Raw genomic sequence first — 21,039 nt, forward strand, 5'->3', positions numbered from 1 at the left:
CTAAAATGTCAGTTGCCTCTCCCACAATTTACAAGGTATTATTTTGTAACTACTGTATTATAAAACTGTTATGAAGGTATGTTATAAGCAGTTACTAATGCCTTTGCTACAGGCTGAACCTGTAAGAGCTGACTGGCAATGGGCTGTTACGGGATGTGTATTTAGGATAGATCAAACTAATTCTCTGAACCCACCTTGCCAGTATTTTATTTCAGTAAAGTGGTAAACTTTTGGTCTTAAGAGCTCTAGTGCTGATGGTTCAAGAGGCAGCTAAGTAGGTAAATACAGCAGTTTACAGGGTGGGAGAAGAAAGGGGATAGCAAGGGGAGTACAGGCATTATGTACTTGATTAAAACTTTGTCTCTTCTTATACCATTTAAAAGGTTTTTAGATTTAATTAACACATTGCTAACTTCCCTGCTGGAAAAAGACAGTCATTGCAGTACTAGAAGAATAGTTATAGAAATGCCATTCAGCATGAAGAGGCTCAGATGTTCCTCCAGTAAATTTCTCTACACACATTCCAACACTCACTTTTCAGGAGAGTGTAATGATTTACACAGAACTCTTAAGTAGTAGCAGTTTGAACAGCAGATTAGTAACATAAACTGACAAGCTATATGTGCCTGTCAACAATACACAGCAGAGGGATGTCTGTCTTTGGACTAGAACAGGTGCCACGTGAAAAACACTTTGTTTATTAAAAAATACATACCCTAAGTCAGAAACAGACCATGAGTAAGTATTGTGTAGAATTTACACACTCAGCTCTCTTCAACTGATAACAGCTTTAAAAATGGGAAGACTAAAACCTCAAGTCTATGAAGGTCTGACAACAAACTGTGTAGTCCTGGTGCATCGTTGTTGGCATTGGCAAGTCGGGTCTTGATACCCTGGTGTCAACATCCCTCAGGCACAAGCGCCGCACGCTGTTTCAGTCATTCTGTGGAAGTATGTGCAGATCTTCCTCATGGACACTGAAGTGGCTGCAACCTAGCAAGAAATAAAACCAAAACTAGCATGAAACACTTTTAGGTGAACAGCTCATATGCTGCAGTAATCTCAAAAGTCTCCCCTCCATCATTGCTCCAGTTTGCTTGGCTTCCCAGCTAAGAGAATAAATGAAAGGTTCTTTACTACAATCTGTCTCAAAGGTAGCACTGTCTAAATCCTAGGATTGTCCCCCTGCCATGAGAAATGCACTCCAGCTGCAGTTTCAGCTTCCCTACAGCAGGTAAGAGAGCTGCAGCTTTCCAAGACACAGCAAATTCAATGAATGCTGTTGGGTATTCCTGGCATCTCCTCAGGCCATGAGAACAACACAGGAGCATCCCAAAATCTGAACCAGAGCATACTGGGCAGGAAAGGTAATTGTTCTATAGTAATCTCTCTCCAGGGCAAATCTCTGTCTTGTGTCTAAACACGTACAGCATAAAGCACAAGTAGTCACAAGTAGTCGCAGGTTTCCTCTAACCAAGATTTCTTGGTACAGCCACAACATGAAGAGTCCAGCTGCTATGAATAACTTCAGGACTGGTGGTTTGCCCAGGTTGTATCTGATGGAAGTGTTGGAAGGGATGAAATCAGGTAAGAAATGAGATAAGCCTTAATGATGCCAACAATTTCATCATCAGATATTCAAGAGTACAACTAAAATTTGATGATTGAAAATTTACCTAATATTTAGTGAAATGAGACTCCATCAAAGACACTGGAGGACTTGGGAATCCAGTTTCAGGGACAAGTCAAGTTTGGTTTGCTTTAAAAACTGTAATTGTAATTTCCTAGTTAAGCCCTCATGCCAATGCTTTTAGCTGCTTTAAAAGCTTAACTTGAATTTCAGATCCTAGGGTGAGCACTGTCCCAGGCTTCCTGTATACCAAAAGTAAGATGGTATAGGTCAAATCCTGCCCTCTCGCTCTTGCACACTTCCTGTTTTCGTCTAGTTTTTCATTGAAGGAACTGAAGCATTTATTTGATGCCTCACAGTTTTAACATGGGTAACAAATTCTTTTGCTACCTGAGCTGGAAGAGAATTTAGCTCTTTCTTCCAATGTTTAAGTGGCTTTCCAGTAACATAAAAAGGCAGATGAGATGGTGAACATGTAAACAGGAGATCTGCCAGGAGAGCTGTTGGCATTATTGTGCCTCTCAGAGTAGAACTGTATTTAAGAAGACAGCTACATCCTTCAAACATCCAGCTGGGAGCTGCAAGGATCTCTGAGCTCCTGTGTGCCTAAGTCCCTTGAAAATGAAGGACACATCATAAAAATTCTGTTCCTATGTGGAGAGGATTAGCAGATAACAGCATTAATGTATCCATCTTATTAGGCCAGAAATCATCCCTTTTGTCCATAGTCAAAGGGATCAAGTCATTCTTTGTGTCGGAGCAGGAAGGAACAAAAAAAGGGAGAGTGGCAGCTAGGGATAACTTATTTCATGAGGATGTTGTTGGCTGCCCTACTTACAGTTTTTGGCGAAGTGGCCACTGCCACAGACTCTTGTCTTTTGGCACCAGGACTGCAGGATGACAGGGGGCTGTTTGACGTGCTCTGGCTGCCAGGTCTGCCAGTCCGTAGCTTCTCTCCTAGAGCAGACAACCAATTTTTTCTTTCAGGAGAACTGTTCTCTTTATCTACTACCTCAGTGTCTTTCCCACGTGGAGATCTGAAATGATGGGGGGAAGTTTGAATGCCTGATGGATTAATATGGCTTCCAGAAAGGGAAGGCTCTTTTGGGCTGTGGCTGGAGTCTTCATTGTCGTTACACAAGTCAGCCAGGCTCAGAGAGTCTTCATCAGAAGCTTTCTGGTCTGGAACCAAGTGACATAAATTCAGCTTGGATTTCTTAGCTGCGTGGTCCAGCTCAGTCACACAGCTACAGCCCTGCAGACACTTCTGCCCCGCATCAGCCTCCTTGCTGCAGTCAAGCCTTCTCTTGGCACGCTTTTCAAACTGTGAGTGTGGGACTTGAGGAGGGCAAGCAGCTTCCAGGAGACCCTGGGTGACTTCTGCTAGGGCTTTTCTTGGAGAAGGAGCCTTTTTCTCCACTTCTGGAGGAGAAGAGCACGGAGTCCTTGTAACCCAGTGTTTGATGGACATTTTGGAGGAAGGGATCAGTTTGGGGGATGCACAGGGGCTGGCTCCAGATGGCTTGGCTGGGGTGGAGGCTGTGGCGGTCAGGGTTTTGAGAGCGACTGTGGGAGTGTTGGTGGGCAGCGGAAGGTCTCCGGAGTGAGTGGGAGCACAGGCAGCAGGCCGTGGTGAGGAAATGCACACGCTGCCTGCTGTCAGAGCCTTGGCAGGAGTGCTTTGTGGGCTGGCTGGTGGCCCTGAGAGGGGAGAAATAAGTAGTCTGATGAGGATCACAGAACAACAAGTTAAGGACAGTCTTTTTTAAAAACACCTCTTCTAACCAGGAGATGAATCAGTGCTGACTCTGTGTGTCAGATATGCCCTTTTGAACTAAGAAGTTTATAAATCCCTCTGATTTTGGTTAAAGTGGTACAAGTCTGTTATAAAATCCTGTATCACACTGATAAAGCATAATGCAGTACATTTGTGTAATGTCTGACATCTATCTCTTTGGCAGTGAGTGCCCTTACATGAGCTACAGCCACAATGAACAGACAAAACAAATCTTGAATTTTCCAAGTGTATCTAGCCTTGCTGCAGATTTGGATTTTGCTTTTCCAGACAACTGCCTGGCAAAAAGGCTGGTCCCCACCTGTCCTGCATATTTAGCAGCTCCGTAACTGAGCTGAGGGACAAAGGTACTGCAAGCAGGTCCCATGGCTAATTTCAGTACCAAGGAAGCCTTACACTCTGATGCCCTAGCACGTGAATAATGCTCCTAGTCAAGTGTTACTGGCTGCAGATTTTAAAGATTTTTTTTTTAGTGAAGAACATACTTTCATTTTCTTGTCTTTTTGCTCGAGGATCTTCTGCAATGTTGTATTAAAATACAGACAAGTAGTTTTTTACCACACCCAGGGAAGCTTGAGAAATTTTTCACCTACTGAATAAGGACTTAATTCCAAAGGAAATAAAATCTCTGAAGAAATAATTCCTGAACAGGTATTTCACAGTGGCTTCTGAGCTCACTAGCCAACATGTAAATGCCTCTGCTTGTAAAAAGAGAAATTTTGAGTACTCAGAAAACACCAGTGATCAGTAGGGACATGAGGACCTCACTAACAACAGAGGGAATCATACATAGCAAAGATGTCACTCTGCAGCAGTATTAGAGAGTGTTATTTTAACTTTTTCAAATGTTTTTATCTCCAGCCCCCTCCCACAGGGAACACATTAGCAGGTTTGTAAGATGCCTGCTTTCTCATTCACCTGACTCATGGTGATGCAATTAAATGGGATAATGCCTTAAGTTACTCTGTGCGCTTCCACTGCTGGGCACAAGAGCACTAAAATTTTGTGTATACCAGGGGTTTAATCCCCACTCTGAGCACTAGCACTGCACTATAAAGCACTTTATTAGAACAATGAGAAGTCTAGTGTGAACAACCTGCCAGTTTCTTTACAATGCTGGGCTGTCTCACAAACATGTTGAGTGAGCACCTACAGGCCTGGTTATATACCATACTAAGCCTCTTCTGATCCTTTTACTGTATTATCTAACTAGTATCCAAAATACAAGTAGTGCTGCATGAGAACAAAATTGAATAGGATACCATATTAAAGGGTCCCACTACAGATAACTTCAACACAAAAAACAGAGTTAAAAGCTCCTGATAAAATATGCTACTTCATAACAACTTGCTTCAATCTGGGCTATGCAAATATAACTGCCAAAATTTCTTCTCCTAATCTTTGGTTTAATGAGCACTTACAAGACAATAATAACTCATCTGGGAAATTAGTTGCACTCAAAAATCTAAGCTCCTAGAGGGGAAGAAAATAGCAAGCTCAGCAACTCTTGATCCATAATGACTACTACAAATTCATTCAGCAGAAATACTGCATGACTAGTTAGGTATGAGCACTCTGAATCCCAAACCAGTCTGAAAGTTATGCTGTGGACTCAGCAGATAATGGAAAAAGAGTTATCCTGGGAGGAGGATGAGTGTCATGGCAAGAAGCAAATAAAAATTTGAAATAAAGAATATGAAGATCAGGCTTTTTTCCCTAAGACTGCATGCATTATTCAGGTTTCTACCAAGCCAGTTTCAAGCTGTTTCCATTTATGCTGCCACTGCACATGGTACAATACTGCAAATACCTGCAGTCAACCTGCATCACACCAAAGCAGGTTACTTTGGAGGTTTCCTACCTTCTCTGTCACAAGTCTTCTAGAGTGGTATTATCAATCTCCAGATTTAAGAATCACAAATTGTCCATGCACAGGCCTGCTCCAGAAATTTGTTTACACAAAACCACTGAGAAAGTAGTACAACTTAAAGAAACCACAAAAGTAATTGCCAAATAGGAAACTGGTTGCTACACTTGATGATATAGGTCAACAATCGATACACAACCTCAATCTCATAATTTGTTCGTCAGAAATGGGTGGGGAACTACCTAGATTAATCCCAGCAGGTCTGAAATAGTCCTCAGCAATTTGCTAGTCCTCTGAATTAGTCTCTGCAGATAACTCCTATATTCTTACAGCACGTGTTTTGTGTTCAAGAGCCAAGGTCAGCAGGAAGCCTGCTCTTGTGTTTGCAGCGTCTGTGTACTTCCTCTTCCCTCCTATGTTACTTTAATGCAGCAAGAACAAGGAGAAATAAGTAATTTTTTCTGGTATTATTGCCAAACCTGACTTGTAACATTTTCGTGTATACGATACTTTAGATCTCATGTTTGTGGTCTAAACCTATGCTTACTTCTGTTTTTCTGGCACTAAGACCCGAAGGTATTTTTGAGCCCTCTCTGAGGAGACTCAAAAACCAAAACAATTTGCACGCACAAAACGATTTTGCACACACAAAACAATTACCAGCTATGTAGTGGTCCTGGCACTCTCCCTCCCATTGTCCCGCAAACTTCCTGCTAGACTTGTTACTCACTGATGAAAGGTTAGAGGTAATGTTATCCCATTAGTGGGATTTGGAGACCTTCAGCCTTTATTTGTGCTAGCCAAGATGAAATTCATTTGGAGGGTGGCTCGAAAAGATAGGTGGAATTCAGGAAGTCACAGCAGCAGCTGCTGGGAAGCTATTGTATTCTTAGTTTCAGAGCTACTCTACAGAGAAGCTCATCTTACTTCACTTTGGGGGGAGGGCACTTCTCCTCCTTTCACCTACTCTACTGCAACAAAATGCAGGTTACAGACAAATCAAAGTTAATACTATGATCAGGGTTCCTTTCCTCTGCTCTAGGGTACTACTTGCTTAGTGACTCCCTTCTCTATAGAGCCCACATCTGCTTGCTAGCTCAGAGCATGCTGCACAACTTGTCTGAGTGCCCAGGCTTTGTAGAAAGGTACTGCATTTGTTCACTAGACTTAACACAAGTTAATTCTGGGACATTACAATCATCACAATTGTCTAAATGATTTTTTGAAGTGCTTTCACTACACAGCATTTCATTTGGCTGTATATGGTCTGTACCACTGACTGAAGCTGAAGAAAGAGAGACAATACTGATAACCGCACCTGAGAAATAACTCTGTGCACAGTTCAACTATGGGCAGAAGCAAACAGGTCAGAGTTCCATGACTTTATATGTGCTGCCAGACCTTTGCTGGGTAAACTACCAAACTGAAAAAAGCATATGATCTTACTGCTCTCAGTTAGTATTTGATAAGGAAAAAAAACCAACAAAAAGTGAGTTGTTGCTACAGCAACATCTCCATTGGCTGTGCAATTACCAAACTCTGCTGAAACCCACTGAAGATCTGGCTGCCCAACAAGCTGTGTCAATGAATATTTGCGTTGCAGTCTGGCCATACAGACTTTGCCATTCTTGTAAGCTACTTCAGCCAGCTTGTCCTGTTGATGGCAGAAGTATTTACAAGTAGAAGTGCTTGTCTGGCTATATGAATAATTGTCTAATAGGAGAAAAACCTCAGAAGGCTAAGAAGACAAGCCAAAGGCCTTTGTTGGTACAGAGAACAGACAAAATTCAGCAGTGTGTTGCAGAGAAAGATATCTCAGCTCAGGGGCCTTACCTGCTCCATGTTGTTCTTCTGGTTTCTTCTGAGTGACCCAGCCCACCAAGTTGGCTTTTCTGGATACTGATTTCTCTTCCTCAGGACAACGTTGTAAGCGCCAAATCCTCACAGTGTTGTCATCAGAGCATGTGGCAATCTAGGTATAAATTTGTATGTTAGAGTAACCAGGGCACATCCTATGGATCACTGGCTGAGTGAACTGGAACAGCTTCATCCAACACACCACACCAGTATGAATGATGATGAAGCTTGGCTGAAGGGGTACAAGATAGACCATTATACAATGAAAATAACCCAACTGCACCAGGCAGTAGTATTTGTTTTAAAGCAGGCAAGGCTGCTGCATCCATGTCTTTCTGCTCTAGAAGTCTCAGTCACCACCAACCATTTGCTTCACATGGCTATGTGAGAGACACTGCTCTGCTCAAGGCATGGCGCATTTTGGGATTTCAAACCCTCGGTAGACAAAACCAGCCACAATCCTTTGTGCACCTGAATCTTAATCTGCCTCTTTTGCTGAGGACATCTTCTGCTTGGGGACATTTGCAGCACATCGAGAAGGTGACATTGGATGGCTGCTGCATGAGCTGTGCTATCTCTTCAGAGTCAGATGTCAGCAGTATCTGGCAGAGAACCCAGCTCTAGAGCCCTGCTACAGCATCACGTGCTCCAACAAGATCTCTGGAATCCTGAGCAAAGGAGCAGCACCCGTCTAAACCACATTATATGGCTGTCTTTAGGCAGATTAGCTGGTGACTCAGCAGGGAATCAATCAGTAGAAAGAAAAAGGAAATGCTGTGGTGAAAGTTCATAGCAATCAGAATGGGGAAAGTGTCTCTACTCTGACTTTTGTCACACCGATGTTGTACCTACCAAAAGCAACCTTGCTCCTCAAATCACACCAAGTAGCTTCCTGACCTGTCTTAGCTCCATATTTTCCACTTTTCCTCGTGCTTTGGCATCTGAACAATGGCTGACTATTTCTTCCCTGTGTCAGTAACAATTTGAAAGGCTGAACTGGTCTGCATTGCCAGCACATCCTGATCAGGATGCTGGGCTACCTCTAGATCACAGATTTCACCTGAAATGCCAGTTCTCATATTGTGCATCTTACACAACGAGAACAATTCCTGAAGTTTCCCTGCAAGACTCCCACCCTCCTACACTGTAATGCTTTTGTGAAGCCCTGGTGCTGCAATGGAAGCTAGGGAAAGAAGCTGACTTCTTTAACATTGTGGGGTGGAAGAAACTCTGGCTATCATTAGGATTTTTCAGGGTTATTTCTAGTTTTGAGCTAGGCCAAACTTTTGAACCAGCTTCCTACTTCAGTTGTTTTCCTTTTAGTGACACCTGGTGCATAACTACTGACCCAATTTCACTGGAGGCTCTTTTTGTCATAAAAGCAGCTCAGATTTTGAAAAGAGGTCACAATGAAAAGAGTCCATATGTTTTTGAAAAGGCATTCAAAACTTCTTGCCACTCTGTACAAGACTAGCAGATGTATCAATGGTCAGAGGGAAAGGAAGATGTGAATATGGAACAACAAAACAAGACTTTGGCTTATGAAAGCCCTGATTTCACTGTTTTGTCTCTTATAGGTAGTATCAAGCTCTCATCAGGAGAGGTCTTTACTGATCTGCAATTTCTTAGGATTTCTCAATTAGCCTAAATTACCTGAAAAGAATAAAAAGATTCTGATACATTGTGCTAATATGACACGGTTGGATTACTGTCCCCTAAATGAACATTTTAGAACTGATTGACTAAAAATTTCCTCCCAAAACAACAAATGCTGCTGCCAATTTGAAAAGCAGACGTTGTCATATCAGATCTATTGTTTCACAGTAAAAACCATTTTGCAGAAGACAAACCTTAGTGAAGTCTGAAGGACACCAAGCAATGGAGGTAACTTCCTGAGAGTGACCAAGGAGTATCCGTGGAGGAAGGCTGGGCTCAGAAACCTTAAACATTCCACAGAAAAAAGCAGTCAGAAGGCACACAGCCTAATATACATCTCCAAGAAAAACACCATATCCCACCTGTGAAATATGTGGATACTTCCCATCTTCCCTGTATGAAATGCATAACCCACATGCGCTCAGCCTGTCATCATGAGGCAACAACTGAGGAAGTCCTAAGCAGCAGCTCATGGAAACTTGTTCAATTCCTGCTACACACAGGAATTCTGCCTCCAGAGCTGACAGCCCAAAACATGACACAAGCATTTTAAGTACCTCTACCTGTTGCAGGTAAGATGCTGGGAGGCTCATATTTTGAATTAGGTTAGGCAAATATATTCTGCTGCTATTTTACCAATGTCCCAATCACAGGTCAATGGTTTATTAAAAAAATGAAACCGCTGCCAACAAAATCCCATAGATGAACCTCCACTGGCTTCAGAACTGGCATTTGTGCAACTGCCAAGTGCCTGTTCCTCCTCCAACCGATCAGCTGGACCAGAAACCCTCTTAAGAGTTCACAGGAAAGCTCTCTCAATCACTCACATTCATTCAACTGATCTCCATTTCTCTCACACTCTTCACAAAAATCTTTCTCCCGTTCTACAGTATTGCTACTTATCTTTGACTCCAGCTCCTGTAAGTGACAGACAGAGCTGAAACCAGCATTAAGTGGCCCAAAGGAGAAAACACACACACATAAACACACACACAGAGATTCCACCCAAGTTTTGCTTGCTTTCAGCAGGCAATTCTTTCTGGAGCTGTGAGTCACCATCCTTTACTGTCTGGGAAAAGGAGTAGACATTACATATAGGTTTCAAAGGAAGATGCAAGACTTTGGGGAAGGCTTCTGTTTTACAAACATTTTTCTCTTGTAGATCATCTACAACAGCCTGCAAAACTGCAGCTTCAGAACTTAAGTTGTTTTGATACAAACAGGTTCATCTTAACAGGACCCTTTTTTCCCCCTGGCACGATAGAGGCTATCACTTGACTAAATATCCACTAAATGCCTTGGTCAGAGCATTCCCTTCACTGCCAAAACAAGGAATGAAAATTAAATCAGTATTTAGGGAATAAACAGGAGATCTTGGTGAAGAGAACACCTTCACTTACAGTTAATAGCAGTCTTGCTATTATACATTTATAGCAGCCAAAATAGTGGTTCAGTAGCCACTGTTTGCTGGAAGGAAAGCAGAGGAAGGGAATTACTCTTTCTAGGACCCAGTGGTTTTACACTATAGCAGTGTAAATTAAAGGAACTATACCCAATTTATATTACTGTGAAATCAAGAAGCATGCCGAGTTATGGCTGTGTCCACTGTGTTTGGCAGAAGACTCTGAGGCAGTCTGCATGTTAAGTCAGGATTAACCACAGCACAGTCTGCTTTTTGTGCCTGAATTCACAGGATATTGTTGGGGAAGTGAGGCCTATTGTGGAAAGGTTAAAAAGAGAAACCTAGGAAATGAGACCTTTTTTAGTCACTCTCCTCACTGGAAACAGCTGTTACATCCATTTTCAAGATGCAGCATAAAATGGTGTCTATGGTTTTGTGCACCATATGATACAGAAGCACCTCCATTCCAGGGCTGGGACACACCAAAGCGTAACTTGATATGGTTTCCTGGGAGTGATCCACATCAAAGGATTGAAAGAACAATGGAAGTACAAATCTACAAATGGTATTTTTTTATTACCAGGAAGGTACATCGGATAGGTACCATCTTTGTGGAGAAAAACCTCTCTGCTCTTCAGCTTGTATAAACTTATGGTTGTTCAAGAGTGAGAGTTCATTAATTGATGAACTTCTAATTAAAAAAAAAAAGCAAACCCAACACAAAAAAGGAAGTGTTGATTGCCTAGAAATGACTTATATATGAAAACAGACTAAAACAGCCTCCTTGTCAGCAATAACTTCTACCTACAGTGTTTCTCACCCAAACACAAGCTTAGCACTGCTGCAAAAGTTTCTCAAAGAAATCATCTAAGTGGAAAAGGTCTTCCTCTGCATTATATTCCTCTCTAATTACAGAAAGAGCTCTTCATTAAGATCCTTACAACATTAACTGTTAACTACTCATGCATCATTTAACCATGGTTTTCTTCACAGCATAGTAAGTCCTCACACCATGAAAAGATACATATGTTTCAGAGTCAAATCTGTCAACATTTAAATGAAGAAGCCTCTGAATACGACAGATCTTTAAGGAGACAAATGCACTGGAAGTCCCACTTTCTAATATGACTGTGGTATTAAAATATAATCATCTGATGATTTATTTTATAAATATGCAATATGATCTGTCACTCCTATGTGATAGCAACAGAAGCCTTCTGTACATGAATGCATTTTAAGTGTGCTCATATGCTTAAATTTTGAGATATAACGACATCCTTGAATACTCTCAACTGAGTCCCAGCCTGTGTTCCAAGAAAGTATCAAAACACACGAATGCAGAATGTGCAACTCAAGTTCACAGGCATTTTTGCTGAATTTGCACAGAACACGAGGAAGGGTAAAATTACACCACTTGGCACAGTAATCCTGCCACCACACTCCTGCCTCCACTGAGTGAGCAACTCAGCTGCTCCCAAGTGTTCTCCAAAATAAAGAGGCTACATGCTCAAACCACAACCTCAGCAGGCTGACCCTCTCCTCTGAGAGGTTTGTATTTTACTTTCAAACTCATTGTGAAATGGATGCACAAGTCAATATTCCATAAAAATTATCCCAAACCTGAAACAGGCAGTCACCTGTGGTTTCTGTCTATTCTACTTCAGTAAGTCCACTCTGTTCCATATGAGGAACATGAAGAACAGAACTTGAAGCATGCCTTATTGTGAGGTGCCTGCTGCTATCTTGGTGACATTTGCATTTCCTACACGTCACTGCAAAGATGTTAAGCTAAGCGATGAAACCCCTCAGCTGTCAGACAGTGCTTTGGAATTTTGCTAAAGGCTCTGGCTGAGCCCTTGCTGTAATACAAAGGCTTTAACTACTGTAAATTAAGCATGAGAAAAAGCTATGTCTGAAGCAGGAGATGGAAAAGGGAGAGGTGGAGGAAAAGAGTGCCCTTTAAAACAATTAAACTTTTAGGTTTCTGCTAATGTGTTCCATTACTAACTATGAACCGAGAACTGTCTGTCTACTTGTCATAGCTGTCTGAATCAACAGGACTGAAAGAGGATTTTAATGCCCATTAAAACCAGATTAAGAACAGCAATTTGCAATAAGCAGCAGTGATGAGAGATGTACTGATGGCAGGAGGTTAGCTCTGTTTTACATTAAACAATTACATGAAGCCTTGACAGCAACATACACACTCTAGGCACAACATGCCAGGAGCTAACCCCAAGCTGCTTTGGGTAGGTTTGGGAAGCAAGGAGTGTTCTGTGTGAACATGAAAAGTAAAAGCAGCTCCCCCCATTGCCTCACCTTCCAGATGTACACGTTGCAGTCACTCGAGCCACTGACCAGGAACTGGTCATCTGGGCTGGTGCTGGATTTGATGTAAAAGGTTGAATTCTGGTGCCCACTGAAAACTGCCACTGTGAAGAGAAAATAAAAAAATAAGTAAAAGCCCACTCAGTGCATAGCCCTGGAGTCAGTTGTGCAAGGAGGGCTGATCTTACAGGCTTTTCCTGCCTAGCCACATATCCTTTGGAGAAAGTGGTTGCACTGCTCCCTTGCTCTGGGGCTCTGGCAGCAGGAAGTTTTTATTATTCAACTGGAGCCCTTCAGGCTTCCCAAACAAACCAATGGCAGTTTCATTAAAGCTCTACCTTGACCCGTATCACAAGCAGGCTCAGCCCTCACCTGGGCTGCCCCACTCCCCTGGTTCAGGTTCCCTGTCTCCTCCTCCCTCAGCTGCCATCACCAGTCCTGCTCCATCAACAAGCCCTGCAGCAGGAGCCTTCTTCCACACAGGTGGCAACAAAGGCACTGGCTGCTCCTTCCTCCCACTGCCGGCAGCTTTATTTCGTCAATAAAACTTGTATTTTGTCAGTCACGCTCTCCTGTATTTAACACCTTAGTAGTGTTTGCTAAAGCCTTGAAACCATTATCCCAAGTGGCTGACATTCCCCTACCACACGGCCTTCCGCTGGCACGAGAGCCGAGTGCGATCTGGAGCGCTTGGCTGCACCATGTCCTGTCCACTCAAGGGGCACAAAGCACAAGTTTCCCAGGGCAGCCCCAGGCTGGGCTGGCTCCCTCTCCTCCAGCCCTGTTTTAGTAGAGGCTCTCGCAGAGGAAACAACCCACAGTCCAAGAGGACGCGTGGCCGCCTTCCTGTGAAGAGTTGCAAGACCCCTTTGATTTTTTTTGCCCACAGCTCTCGCAGTGCAGTGGCCATCAGACAGCGAATCCCCCCTAAACCAGGCAGCAGGTGCTGCTGCAGGAGGATTTCCCGACGAACTAGAGCCGCCCCAGCGCTGCACAGGAGCAGCTGCAGCCGCGCCGAGGCGGCACAAGGGCAGGCAGGCGCTGCCCTCTGCGGGAGCCGCGGCACAGCAGCTCCATCCAGCTGGAGCATGGGGCTGCTCGCCTCGCCTGCACACACCAGGCAAGAGCTCCATGAGGAGGCCGAGGAGGGCTGTGCTGGCCAGAGCCTGCCCTGTGAGGGACAGGCCAGGCAGCCCATCCCCACAGAGCGGCCGGTGGCAGCACCCGCGGCTCGTCTCGACAAGCAAGCTATTAATATTTACTACTCGCAGCACTTCTCCGCTCTGGAAGCATTCCCACCCACCAGACTGCCTTCCTGAAGAGCAGACAGAAGGACACATTGTTCATTTCATTTCAGTTAACTGAGAGACTGAGAAAAGGCAATGGAAAATAAATGATGTGTCTGGCTGGAATGCATCTAACAAGTTTTGCCACCGGCCTATGGCAAAGCAGCTTCGTGCACAAAAGGTTCAGGGCCATCTTGTGCACGTAAAGGTCACAGATTCAGTGCTGAAGGAATCTGAAAGGATGAAGCACCTCAATATGCTGTGGATCCTTTCTTCCAGAAACTGTGGTATAAGTTAAACTGAAAAGACCTGAAAATAACTCAAGTTATCAGGGGATCACTTTCAGTGGATTCATATCTAGAAGTCTGACAAATCAGTGACTGCCAGTAAGCAGGGGGTTCAAACTTGCTTCAGGCTGGATAGCAGCCATCCCTCAGTGGATAACTAGAGCCAACATGCAAACTACCATCAGTCTCTGTCTGGGTGAACCTGTATCTGCTATTAATTTTATGTGGATGGCTTAACACAAAATGTGGATCTGTCCTGCATGGCTTTAGAGGTAAGAGCATGGAATAGGTTTCCTTCCAGTGTTGAACCTGGTCTCTGTCTCTCTGTGTCAGAGGGACAAACTTGCCTTTCCACACTCTGTATCATCTATGCTTTTTGCAGCTATTTCCACAGACATCGTGCTTACCTGGAGTGGTCCTTAAACTTGTCATATTGAACATGTAGATACTGTCATCAGTGCAGTTAGCAAACAGATTAGCACCAGTGGAATCCAAAACCAGGCTAGAATATCCTACAGAGAAAGAGAGAAGTTCTTCAGAAAAAAAAAAATTGGAAAAGAGACATTCTCAAAGAAATGCCCAGAGAAGGAAATTTGGAAAGGATCTGTAACATGTATGAGATTGTCATGGTAAAGTTTCTATGTTTGACAGAGCACTTGCTGAAGAAGAAATTTTTCTAGAATAACATCTACATTTTCTACATTTCCCTGATGATTCAGGGAAAGGAATTGCACCTTCAGAACAGGCAAGTGATTTATTTGATAGTTTCAAACAGATAACAGGAACAACCAATTGTAGAAGCAGAGACCAAAAATAAAGAGAAACCCTCATGCTTTGGTAGAACAAACCATTCTCTGATTTGCTTGTGATTCAGGTTCAAGAAAAATCTTCCCGTGTAGGCAAATTATTTCACAACTACCTCCTTGGGAGTGACACTGACCATTACCACATTGATCAGACAAATCATCAGGAATTATTGTGTTGCATCAGAACAACGTAAGGCATTAAAGGTACAAAGAAGACAGAAGCATGAACAAGTGTGCTATCGTTTTTGATAACAGTTTCAAGAGGTGATAATATAAAAACCCAGTCCAGTCTGTTGTCTTTTCAAGATACAATGCAAAGAAAGTTCAATCTGAATTTTACTCATGTATAAAAATGACTAGTTAAATTCCTCATCAAGACCTCTACTGTTCCTCAACTCTGTTTATGAAAATACACTGCTGAAGCTTCTGAAAGTTTTTGTTGTTGCTGCAGTGATACAGAAGTCAGGCATGTTCACTCTTCAACTTGAAAATGTGGTATTGGCAATCAAAATACCCTGCAGAGTTTGCCAGTCTGATCAACAATTGGCTATAAAGATAAATGTCACTGACAGTACGTCTTAAATTCGCTCTGTACTCTCACAAATCCATGTCCTGTGCTCACCAAGCTTGCGAGTGCTGGTTCCAGGGTAGCAGAAGGACCTGAGGGGCAGCGGGTCCTGACGGAAAGCGGCGTAGTTCCTGCGCAAGTCCCACACTTTGATCACGCTGGAATAGAAAAGCACGAATGTCTTCAGCTTCCAAATTTCCCCTTCCATGCTGATAAAGCATTTTAAGAGCACAGAAAGCCAGGTTGCTCATGACTGAGGAGTATCCAGTGCTAAGGAGACAACAGCTGAGCAGCAGAGCCGTGCTGAAAGCCAAACAATTGCTCTGCTGGCCATGGGTGAGGAGGCAGCACTGCCTTCTGTAACTAACACAAGACAGACCAAGAGCCTAGAAGCCAACTTCCTTCAACTAGTAAAAGGAAATACGTGGATGCATTTATACTTCTGACAAGTAGTTTTAGTTTGTAGTTTTAAAAATCAAATCTTCCAATTTTTTTACTTGCTTTTTGGCAGCAAGTCTCTGTCATGAACCATAGGCAGGACAGTCAGTTTTATGTGCCTCAGAAAGGCTCTGACCACATGGAACCTGCTAAAGAATTGAGTCCAAGAGGATCATTTCCATGCTGATCAATAAGACAGTTTGCTCAAGCTCCAAGATGCTCCAAGATGCTTGATCCCTCCAAGAGATCTGGCACCTAAGAGAATGCATCTTTGGTAACTCAAAGCAACATTTTCTCAAGCACGCCTACGCATGTCCTGGCCCTGACCACCCACTCACATCCATAAAGGCTGTCTAACAATAGTCTGTCTATGTGTGGTCTCATAGGTCCACGAGAAAAGAAAGAGGGAAGAATTGCTCTAATTCTGCCCCATAGCTAAGACTAAAATGAGGATTTACCACATATCACAGTTTGTCCAGTACTGCAATCTCCAGTAAGGAAGTAAAGCCAGTGCAAGCTGGCAGCATAGCTACTGATTCCACCTAGCAGTAGCTCTAGCCTTCTTGGCTACTGAGTGATCTTAGAGAGAAAATCTCCCAATCTTTTTATGCCACTGAGCACACAGAATAGACAGGAAAGCAGGCATCCTCCCTCCTTACCCATCAACAGCTCCTGCAGAGATAAGAGTATGCTCATCCTGAAGCAGCACCACAGTTACACTCTGCTGGAAATCCTTAAAAAGAGAAGAAAAAAGAACTTTATTTTATTTTAAGGTCAGCAAGATCTTGCTGCTTAGTTCAAGGCCATGTGAACACAAGGGAAAACCTCCTCCTAGCCAGGCAGCAGAACACAGGAACAGCAGATGTCATTTAGGACACAACAATGCTTTGAACACTCCCACTGGAGAAATTGCCACTCAGAGATAAGTGTTTGGGCAGCAGATTGAGATTACACCTTTCAGATCACAGATAAGAGAGCTGTCTTCATCCCAAAGTTTAATAGATTAAAAATTATCAGGTCTTACTCCAGTAAGGCAGTAATTTGTCTGGTCAAATTAAGGGGGTAAAAAAAAGACAGAAGAAAATTACAACTCTCCATATCTCTCTCCTCAAAAAGGGAATGCTGGCCACTGCTTTCCTCCCTGGGGAGGGAAAAACATCCCCTCTGTGTTTTCACATAACATTTGCCCAAAATTGGTTTTTATGGCACGTGGGCTGTTAGGCAACTAAACAATGTCTAAAATTAGCCAATGCAAATGACCATGACAAAAAAACCCTACCTCTGCAAAGATAAATGGAAGCATTTAGCACATACAAGCCGCATATTTCTCACTACATCTACTTAGGAAGAATTCTGTGAATAACACTGTCCCCAGAAGACATTTTGTTTGTTGCCCAGATACCCACCACCAAGGGAGCAAGTCCTCTCAGGTTCTGCCTCTTTTTCTTCGGTTTGGAAGGAGTCTGCTTGTCAGCCACATTGTGTGCTCCACTGATTTGATTTACCTGCCTGTAAAAGCCATCTGAAAGAAATCAAAGGCATCTCAATTAGTAGTTTACATGCAATTTTGCTACCACTTTAATAAAATAGACATCAGCTTGGGATTAGACCTAAAATGTGGCTTAGGTTAACCTTTAAAATCATTCATGTATTCTGAAAACAAAAATTACTTACATACAAAACCAGTGAGAAGAACACAGTGCAAAAAAAATGCAGAGGTCAGTGTAGCATGGACAATTAAACTAAAACTGATCTAGGCAGGCTGCCTTTGGAAATTATTACCTCTTGATCTGTTTTTCACATGCATCCTGGTCTGAGTGTTCAACCCACCTCATCCCAAGCACTCACTGGAAGATTTCCAGTGCTTTTCTACTCTATTTTATAATTTCCCGTTCAGCCTTTTGTCTATTACCATATGAAATGTACTACCTTACTACAGTAAGGTGAGTGTTCTACTTTTTTTTTTCCTACACCTTCCACTTCAGTCATGTGGAGTCAGTCAACTTTTCCTTCACTTACCTGCTTGAAAAGCCAGGGAACCTGGGACAGATAGAAGAGCAAGACATGTTCAGGCAAAGAAACTCCTGTGGCAGAGCAGGGAACTAGGAAATGGCATAAGGGGAAGGGGCTGGAGAAGGAAAAGCTCCAGGAAACAGAGGAGCAGAATGAGCTCCCTTATTTATAGTAGGTGTTCCCACAATATATTCAGTTGCTACCAGCACACACAAGCTCTTTTTTCCTACACTTTCTGCCTTCCTTCCTACTCTGGCAGGAGCCTTTCCAGCTTTTCCTCACCCCTCTGTATGGCTCTGACCTAAGCTATCTCATCTGTTTTTGCACTGCCCTAGCAGGGATGTATTCTACACAGCCTCATCTCTTTACCTACACACAGAGAATTATCAAACCAGCCTGTGGTTTGATGCTGCACATCTGGGACAGCTGCAAAGTGGAGAAATGTATTATATATAGATAGCAGAGATACCTATTCCATCCTCTTACAGCACCTAAAGCAGTACAGTTATCTGAGAATTCTCTGATGCCTACATTGTAATCAAAAGTATCAGTCCAACAAGTCCATCTGAGCAGTCCTTCTACATGAGATACCAAGCTTTTTTGATACATAGCTGAAAGTTTATTTACCTTTCTTGTTGCACCTGGTATCCCAAACCATGATGTTTCCATCTCTCCCTCCAGTACAGAAAACAGCTGAGAGAAAAAAAGTGTTATTAGCTTCCAAAAGCATTCATTTAATTAACTGAATGCAGTACAATGCCATCTATGTACCTCTGGCTTTTCTGTCCCAACATTTGTGATGCCAGTCCTGGAAATATAAAACTCAGGCCATTGTTTTGCCATGCTTTTTGACTTGTTCCCTTTCTCTTACTATCCATTTCTTACTCCCACTAGAGAAACCAGTTTATGGAAAGCATATTCACACACTTGGGTATGGAAGCAGATATCCTATCTTATCTTTGCCCAAGATCAGAAATGTGCAGATTTTAGCATTAGTTCCAACTAGACAGTTTGGCTTTCCTGGTTGGGTCACTGCTCAAGCCTGTGCTATTGGTACCTGTCAGTTTCCAAAGCCCTTTTTCAGCCCTTAAAGTACTTCGCCAGGGGAAAAGAAGAAGGAAAAAACAGACAACAGGGAATATCAACATTTACCTTGCTCAAATCTAGAAAAAGCAACTGACTTGAGGCTACACTGGTGACCTTTGCATATGCCAAGAAGCTCGCCAGCTCTCACATCCCACACCTTGGCTGTCTGATCTCCTGAAGCAGTGACCTTCAGAGGGAAAAATAAAAAGCTTAAGTCGTTTTCTGTACACAGTTGCCAAAGCATTAAAAAAAAAGGATGGCAAAAGACTACTTACAATCCTGTGTTCCCCTGGCACCCACGCAAGGTCAAACACAGCATTTGAGTGAGCCTGCCATTCTAACAAGAAAACAAAAGCCAAGATTAGTTCAGTGCATTGCAGCATGGTATTTTGCAGAAGACTAAATGACATCCCACACTGAAATCAGAAATCTTGTCAGCAGTTTGCCTTAGGCATGAAAGACAATACAGAACAATTCATCTACTACTGCTGATTTAAGAGCACATTCATGTTGCTGCTTTGTAAAGAAGACTCAGCAAACTATGTGGAAGGAATAAAGTACTGCCTACAATTTACGTTTTAAGGACTTACAAAAAGCTCTCTTTGATTCCAGCAAATCCCACACTTGGCACATTAAATGAAGACCACCTTCTTTACAGCATTTACCTTTAAATATTAGCTTGCTGGTGGTCTGTGCTTCAGTGTCATACAGTCTAACAAACCCTTCTTCATTTGCAACTGCCAGGACATGCTCCAAATTTGGGGCTGAAAAGAAATTGAAACGCATTATGTTATGTAGCTAATACAAAATCCTGTCCATACTCTTTGTGAAAGCCACAGCTGCTTTAAACAGGGAATGCAGCTAACATAAAGCTGTGAAATAAACAGCATTTACATAGCAACCTAACTGTTAAAATACAAAAATACTAGCAAGCATTTTTTTCTAGATGTTCTGTTCTGGGATGACTATACATAGGCAATCAAATGGCTCCAGAAACAACTTTTGAGATAATACCTCTTCCACCAGCTATAGCAGTTTTCTAGTTACAGTTTCCTGTACCTAGAGTACCTATCATCTACAGCCTCCAGCATTTTCCATGATCTGACTTGGAAAATCAGGAAGCCACCTTAGAGAAATGTAAAATCTCATGCCAAAACCAGAGTACAATGAATGAAGAAGTTTTGCCCTAAAGCTTCAGGAGCTCCATTGCTTACTCCTTCCCTCCATCATGTTTCCGGGAAATGCTATGTGTAACTGCCTGGTGACATCCATGCACCTCTGATTTCTACCTAATGTTCTCCACCCTATTATAGCTTTTATATATTTTGAACAAAGCCCAGTTTTTCACCTATGTAGCCTCACACTGTCACCAAGAGGACATACCTTGAAACACACACAGATGAAACAAAGAGACACTAAAATAAATGCTTTACAGTTACTTCGGTGAGGGAGCACTTTCCATCAGTATCTAGGTGTACCACGACCCAAAGATTATCACGTGTAGGAGCAAGCACACTGTAGGAGTAAGCTCACTTTAAAACAAGAAACTGCTGACAACAGAGCCCATACCCTGGCCCCACAAAAGGTCTTTCAGGCGGTGAATTTACCTGTAGAAAAGGTGCAGCCGAAAGGAGGGACTGGCATTCCCGTTCCCCCGTAAGACAGGTGGTCATCTTCTCGGCTGCACTGGTAGCTGTCCAAGAGATGCTGCAGGGGAAGCGCTGAGGACCGACCTACAACGGGACAGACGGACCGTAAGCGCCTCAGACACCACAGGCTCGGGTGCCACGAGCCGCAAGGCGGCCGCCGCGGCTGTGCGGGCGGCCGGGGATGGATGGGGACGGGAGGGCGTGCGGGAGGGCGCGGTGCTGCGGGAGGGCGCGGTACTCACGGGCGGGCGCGGCGGCGGCGCGGCGGAGCAGCGCGCGGCACAGCATGGCCACGGGGACACGGCCGGAGCGCGCCGCGCCAGCTCCCGCCAAACCGCCGGCCCGCCAAGCGCGCCGCCCGCCCTCATTGG

General features: G+C 43.3%; 1 protein-coding gene across 2 annotated transcripts; it reads right to left on the reverse strand.

Annotated features, from left to right (window-relative positions):
• Positions 1-704: 704 nt before the first annotated feature.
• Positions 705-21,002, reverse strand: DTL (denticleless E3 ubiquitin protein ligase homolog). 2 transcript variants are annotated; one of them, XM_068185725.1, is made up of 15 exons: positions 20,911-21,002; positions 20,627-20,752; positions 19,685-19,783; positions 19,295-19,356; positions 19,086-19,206; positions 18,561-18,626; positions 17,327-17,442; positions 16,580-16,653; positions 15,537-15,640; positions 14,516-14,620; positions 12,527-12,639; positions 9,000-9,089; positions 7,126-7,264; positions 2,469-3,331; positions 705-993 (listed from the first exon to the last, which is right to left on the reverse strand). In XM_068185725.1, exons 1-15 carry the CDS (start codon positions 20,954-20,956, stop codon positions 910-912), a joined length of 2,208 nt encoding a protein of 735 aa, XP_068041826.1. In that variant the 5' UTR covers positions 20,957-21,002; the 3' UTR covers positions 705-909. The 2 variants fall into 2 exon arrangements, with proteins under 2 accessions (XP_068041826.1, XP_068041825.1); XM_068185724.1 differs by having other exon boundaries at positions 706-993; positions 19,667-19,783.
• Positions 21,003-21,039: the final 37 nt, after the last annotated feature.

This window comes from Anomalospiza imberbis, chromosome 3 (assembly GCF_031753505.1).
Source record: "Anomalospiza imberbis isolate Cuckoo-Finch-1a 21T00152 chromosome 3, ASM3175350v1, whole genome shotgun sequence".
NCBI lineage: Eukaryota > Metazoa > Chordata > Aves > Passeriformes > Viduidae > Anomalospiza > Anomalospiza imberbis.